The following is a 7,000-nucleotide window of genomic DNA, read 5'->3' on the forward strand; positions in this document are numbered from 1 at the left end:
TACTAACTGTGAACAGCTGAAAGGTTTTCTAGGATAATATCACCCTGTTACCACCTTCTTCCTGGAGTCCTGAGGACACTGGCATTTCTGTCTCTCTCAGCTCCCCCTGGACCTAGGGGGAGTGTATTAGTCTGTTCTCACGCTGCTAATAAAGACATACCAGAGACTGGGTAATTTATAAAGGAAAGAGGTTTAATGGACTCACAGTTCAACATGGCTGGGGAGGCTTCACAATCATGGTAGAAGGCAAAGGAGGAGCAGAGTCACATCTTACATGGTGGCAGGCAAGAGAGTAGGGGAACTCCCCTTTATAAAACCATCAGATCTTGTGAGACTTACTGTCAGAACAGCATGGGAAAGACCCATCCCCATGTTTCAATTACCTCCCATGGGGTCTCTCCCATGACATGTGGGAATTATGGGAGCTACAATTCAAGATGAGATTTGGGTGGGGACACAGCCAGACCGTATCAGGGAGTCATTAGGAATAAAGTTTCTGAGGGACTTTTTCCATAGTTGTACCTGTTGGTCTTATCTTGTGGAAATGGTCTGTACTTCTCTAGATTGCTGTGGTCTCCAACTCTCTCTGTTTCCTACTTATTGACAGAAACAGGAAACCTTTCTGTATCACAGATGGTAGACAGGGCAAAGAAATTTGTGACAAAAGGCAAAAAATACTGTGGTAATGGCCCATAGAAAGTTGAATTAAGAGCTCAGAGACCAGATAAGGAAGTCTTGGGCTGGCTTCCTTTTGGTTTGAGTTGTATATGAAGGTGTTTATATGTAGCAAAGTGCTCTGAAAATAGTTTCTAAAAACTCACCTTATTTTAATGACATGGTCTTTTTACAAAAAGGCCATTTCATGGATGAGGATGAGAAATAAAGGGGAAATCAGTCACTTGGTAAAAAACACCTCCTCCATCAAATTACATATGTTCTGAAGACAAGTTTGCCTTAACTCACAAAAACATCGAAATCATATGTCTTTCCACATTTCACAAAATGAATAATAATGTTTTGAGGGGAGAATGAGGATTTTCCTGTGATAAAGCTCTAGTTCCTAGAATAGGAGGCCCCTATTCTAGGGAAAGGGGTTGGACTGAGGACCCTATAGTTGGGAACTCACTACAGACTCATCCTGAGAGAGACTCAGTGCCTGAGAGAAGCAGCGGTTAGACGTTACCCAATGGGGTAAGACCTGGGCCAGAGACAGGAGAGGCTGGGAAGACACCAGGAAAGAGTGCTTGGAGCAGGGGAATGGCTAGCCCGAGCTGGTCCTGGAGGGAGGTGGGGCCTGGAGAAGCTGGAAACCGTGGAATGATCCTTCAGGAGAGGACAAACTGGTAAACTTGACTAACTTCTGATTTATCAGTGTGTTTTGTTCTAAGCTTTATGTTTTCCTTAAATTTTTTTTTTTTAAAGATGACTACATTTCAAAGTTGACCTTTGTCTTGCATTTCAGATGTTGCCTGACCAGACGAAAATCTCCTCAGAACTTTTTAGTAAGTCTGATAAAGAAGACAGGGAGAGTCCCAGTGGCCTTGAAAGAGAAACAGGTATATTGGGAAATAACAAAATTCTGACCCTGAGTTTTCTGTAAAAGCGATGAAACCTTAGTTGGAAGAGGTCACTGGAAACCTGTGGTCATATGAGTGATGCATGTCTGATGGCACTTCTGGAGGAAGAAGAGTTGCTGGTAGCCTTGAATTGTTTTCTACACCTGTTAAGGTCTCTCTTGTGGGTCAACTGGAAATGACAAAGAAGAAATGATGGGGTTTGGGGGAGGCAGGACATGGGGGTAGGGAAGGTCTTGTCTACCCACAAAGTCGGCCCTGCACTAGACCATGTTTCTCTTTTGAGTTATGCCCCAAGGCTGTTTTCCCAAGTGCCCATAGATTTCTTTTCTTTCTTTTTTTTTTTTTTTGAGATGGAGTCTTGCTCTGTTGCCCAGGCTGGAGTGCAGTGGCACGATCTCGGCTCACTGCAACCTCTGCCTCCTAGGTTTAAGCAACTCTTCTGCCTCAGCCTCCCAAGTAGCTGGTACTACAGGTGTGTGCCACCATGCCCAGCTAATTTTTTGTATTTTCAGCAGAGACGGGATTTTGCCATGTTGGCCAGGCTGGTCTCAAACTCCTGGCCTCAAGTGATCTGCCCACTTTGGCCTCCCAAAGTCCTGGGATTACAGACGTGAGCCAACATGCCAGCCTGTACCCATAGCTTTCTGATTGGAGGTTTGAGGCAGGACCTAATTACCAGGTCTTACCAAAGGATGGAGAGGTACCAGAGGGGACATCCCATGAAGACCACTGGTGAGTATGTCAGCATGTGCACGGTTATTATATTAAATGTCTTTTTCTTAATTTGTATAGAGCAGGCAGAAGAATCCACTAACATGGTGGAGTTTATGAGTGCTGAAGATGACCGCTGCCTAATAACTCTCCACTTAAATGACCAATCTGAGCCACCTGTTATTGGGGAACCTGCTTCTGATAGTCACGTAGGTTCTTTGCTATTTTCCCTAAGCGTCGGCCGGTTGAGAAATAAAGGGACAGACTACAAAAGAGAGAAATTTTAAAGTTGGGCATCCGGGGGAGACATCACATGTCGGTAGGTTCTGTGATGCCCCCTGAGCTGTAAAACCAGCAAGTTTTTATTAGGGATTTTCAAAACGGGAGGGAGTGTACGAATAGGGTGTGGGTCACAGAGATCACGTACTTCACAAGGTAATAGAATATCACAAGGCAAATGGAGGCAGGGCGAGATCACAGGACCACAGGACCGGGGCAAAATTAAAATTGCTAATGAAGTTTCGGGCACCATTGTCATCGATAACATCTTATCAGGAGACAGGGTTTGAGAGCAACCGGTCTGACCAAAATGTATTAGGCGAGAATTTCCTCGTCCTAATAAGCCTGGGAGCACTATGGGAGACTGGGGCTTATTTTATCACTACAGCCTGGACCATAGAAGATGGTCACACCCAAGGGGGCCATTTTAGAGGCCCACCCTCAGGGGCACATTCTCTTTCTCAGGTATGTTCCTTGCTGAGAAAAAGAATTCAGCGATATTTCTCCCATTGGCTTTTGAAGGAAGAGAAATATGGCTCTGTTCCACCTGGCTCACCGGCGGTCAGAGTTTAAGGTTATCTCTCTCATTCCCTGAACATTGCTGTTATCCTGTTCTTTTTTCAAGGTGCCCAGATTTCATATTGTTCAAACACACATGCTCTACAATTTGTGCAGTTAACGCAATCATCACAGGGTCCTGAGGTGACATACATCCTCCTCAGCTGACAGGATTCAGAGATTAAAGACAGGCATAGGAAATCACAAGGGTATTGTGATACCCTTGTGATACAAGGGTATCACAAGGCATAGGAAGTCACAAGGGGAAGTGATAAGTGTCCATGAAATCTTCACAATTTATTTTCAGAGATTGAGTAAAGACAGGCATAAGAAATTATAAAAGTATTAATTTGGGGAACTAATAAATGTCTATGAAATCTTCACAATCCATGTTCTTCTGCCATAGCTTCAGCCGGTCCCTCCGTTGGGGGTCCCTGACTTCCCGCAACAACCCGTGAGTACAGGGAGTGGGGCTCAAGTTTCTTATCTGTCTGCACTGGGACCGTGACAGGTGGAAGCCACCTTTCCTGGTTCATGGACCATTTTCTCCTGGCCAACCATCTGTCAATTTAAAAAAATTTTTTTAAGACAAGGCCTTGTTCTGTCATCATAGCTCACTGCGGCCTCAGCCTCCCAGGCTCATGTGATCCTCCCGCTTCAGCTTCTTGAGTAGCAAGAACTACAGGTGGTGCCACCACGCCTGGCTCATTTTAAAATTTTTTATAGAGATGGAGTCTCGCTCCATTCCCCAGGCTGGTCTCAAACTCCTGGACTTAAGAGATTCTCCCATTTTGGCTCCCCAAATCTCTGGGATTACAGGCATGAGCCACCATGCCCCATCAGCCATCTGTCAATTTTTTGACCATCCCCTCCTTGAGATTGTTTTTGCCTCCATGTTTGTGTATACTCTTTTCTTTACTTTTTTTTTTTTTTTAAGACTGAGTTTCGCTAATGGCACAATCTTGGCTCACTGCCACCTCCGCCTTCTGGATTCAAGCAATTCTCCTGCTTCAGCCTCCTGAGTAGCTAGGATTATAGGGGCATGCCACCATGCCTGCCTAATTTTTGTATCTTTAGTAGAGACTGGGATTTGCCATGTTGGCCAGACTGGTCTCAAACTCCTGACCTCAGGTGATCACCAGCCTCAGCCTCCCAAAGTGCTGGGATTACAGGCATGAGCAACCACACCTGGCCACACCTGGCTGAGTGTTCTCTTTTCATTCAACTCGGCTTTTCCTTGGAATACATGACTTGTTTGGCCTCTGCCTCATTTCTTCATTTGGGATCTAGAGACTGAAGGAGCCTAATGTTTGGGAGTGAGACTTAGCTCCTCCCTGGCCTGAAATGAGAATGAACTATTAGCAGCTGAATGCTACAGCCCCTTAAGAGGCAGGAGGGCTTGAGGACTGGGCCCTGAAGATACCCAACAAACAGAACTCAAAAAAACAAGCTCCATATTAAAATCAAGCACAAACATGTATTCATCACAGCATTTATGAAAATTAATGTAACAACAGAAAAATTTTAAAAATATAAATATCAAAGTGCAGTTGAATAATCCATCAGAAAGATTAAACTTGCCCTAAATCTCTAATCTTTTATAATCCAGGCTTAATTTCAAAATGCTTTATGTTTTAAACAGAAATTACCCTGCTGGGCTGGGTGCGGTGGCTCACACCCGTAATCCCAGCACTTTGGGAGGCCAAGGTGGGTGGATCATCTGAGGTCAGGAGTTTGAGACCAGCCTGGCCAACATAGTGAAACTCCGTCTCTAGTAAAAATACAAAAAAAAAAAAAAAAAATTAGCTGGGTGGTGGCATGCGCCTGTAATCCCAGCTACTCTGGAGGCTGAGGCAGGATAATTGCTTGAACACAGGAGGCAGAGGTTGCAGTGAGCCAAGATTGCGCCACTGCACTCCAGCCTGGGCGATAGGGTGAGACTCCATCTCAAAAAAAAGAAAAAAGAAAAAGAAATAACTCTCCTCTTTGGTTTTGGTTCTTCTAAAATGTAGAGAGGCTTGTCTTTGCAAAAAATATTCCCATACTTTTCTTTTGCCATCTGACTTAGTATTTTGAAGTAGTATTAGGCACAATATTGAGATTGGTCTGCTTTTGAGCAGTCGTCCACCATCTCTTCTGTTGCAAACGTTATATTAGAAAGGATTTTGTCATCCTATACAACAGCAACTTGGTTGAGAATTGACTGATGCAATAATCCTTTTCTTCCACTCCATACTTCTTTGCCTTTATATTATATAAGAGAGCCCAGTCTTCTAGAAGGGTACTTCTCTTATCTCTAGCTTTGTAGAATATGTTTAGTTATACATAAGAGGCACTAACACCCCTCTAAAAATTCTCATTTCTGATCTGTGCTTGTAGAAGTCTCATTACAGAAAACATCTCTTCTCTGAGAGTAATCAAGATTCAAGTACCAGTGAACTATCTTGGACCAGTAACCAGAAAAGGAAATCCCTAAAATCATATTCCAGTAGAAAGAAGACAAGAACCAGAAGTAATTTGAGAAGTAAGTCTGGCATGTCTTCTTTTGAATCACTTTTCAAATAGTGATTTTCAAATCAGATATTTATTTTTCAGTATATAATGGGAGTGGATCCAAAGAAATATATGATTATGGGGCCAGCTTTCCCTGCTACAGTTACACTGGAAAGGCAAAATGTATGGTGTACATGAAACAGAAGAACATGAAATTAACCAACAATTGTTACTGATGAGTTTTGTATAAATGGAGTAGAAATTCAGATAAGAGGAATCTGTCATGAGCTGGAATCATCAGGAAAATCTTTAAAGAAGAGGTGGGTGGGACTTGAATTAACCCTTGGAAAAAAGAATAGAATGTGAAGAGGAGAAAGGGAAGCATTCTTAGGTAGGTAAAACTACAAGGGCATGCATGGTGGCTCACACCTCTAATCCTGGCACTTTGGGAGGCTGAGGTAGGAGGGTTGTTTGAGCCCAGGAGTTTGAGACCAGCCTAGGCAATGTGGTGAGACCACACCTCTAGAAAATTAAAACATTAGCTGGGCATGGTGGTGTGTGCCTGTGGTCCCAGCTACTGGGGAGGCTGAGGCAGGAGGATTGCTTGAGCCCAGGAGGTCAAGGCTGCAGCGAGCAGTGATCATGCCACTGCACTGCAGCTCAGACGACAGAGTGAGACCCTGTCTCAAACGAAACAAACTACAAGGACACAACAAGCATGTGAGGGTGACATTCAGGGACAAAGTCTAGAGCAGAGAATTCATGCTGAGTGGTGAGGAACTGAGTGGTGAGGAACAAGGTTGAATAATCAGGAAAGGATCTTAAGAGTAGACATTTCCGGAAGCTGTAGGAAGTGGGAATTGCTTTTAGCGTTAGCATATTGGGAGACGGAGTAGAGAATTTTTATGCCTCATGAGTTAATGTATATGTTGTGCACTTGTTTTCTTTCAATTTAGTCTTGCCAGTTTTCCCTCCCAGTAGTGGCAGTGGCCATGAGAAAGACCAAGTAAGTACATTGTATCTGGGTTGCTGTGTGCCCTATGAGTTTAACTGCATTTATTTCTCCAAAAACAACTTTCAGAAATATAAAAATAACAAAATATTGGTTTACTGATATGTGAATCACCGCCAATAGAAATTTCAAGGTCTTCTAAATGTTTAATATGACTCTTGGGTAAGTATTTAAGGTGTTTTAGGCTGGGTGTGGTGGCTCACGCCTGTAATCCCAGCACTTTGGGATGCCAAGGCGGGTGGATCACTTGAGTTTGGGAGTTCGAGACCAGCCTGGGCAACATGGTGAAACTCCGTCTCTACAAAAAATACAAAAATTAGCCAGGCGTGGTAGCACATGCTTATAGTCCCAGCTACGCAGGAGGCTGAGG

The 7,000-nt window shown here is 43.7% G+C and overlaps 1 protein-coding gene across 1 annotated transcript in view; it reads left to right on the forward strand.

Moving 5' to 3' along the window:
- SYCP2L (synaptonemal complex protein 2 like) overlaps positions 1-7,000 on the forward strand; it is an 87,394-nt gene that overhangs the window by 38,011 nt on the left and 42,383 nt on the right. The window contains exons 16-20 of the mRNA XM_054685588.2: positions 1,463-1,556; positions 2,370-2,497; positions 3,532-3,579; positions 5,505-5,649; positions 6,575-6,624. Coding sequence (XP_054541563.1) covers positions 1,463-1,556; positions 2,370-2,497; positions 3,532-3,579; positions 5,505-5,649; positions 6,575-6,624 — 465 coding nt within the window. The remainder of the gene's footprint in view (positions 1-1,462; positions 1,557-2,369; positions 2,498-3,531; positions 3,580-5,504; positions 5,650-6,574; positions 6,625-7,000) is intronic.

Source organism: Pan troglodytes, chromosome 5 (assembly GCF_028858775.2).
Source record: "Pan troglodytes isolate AG18354 chromosome 5, NHGRI_mPanTro3-v2.0_pri, whole genome shotgun sequence".
In the NCBI taxonomy this organism is placed as follows: domain Eukaryota; kingdom Metazoa; phylum Chordata; class Mammalia; order Primates; family Hominidae; genus Pan; species Pan troglodytes.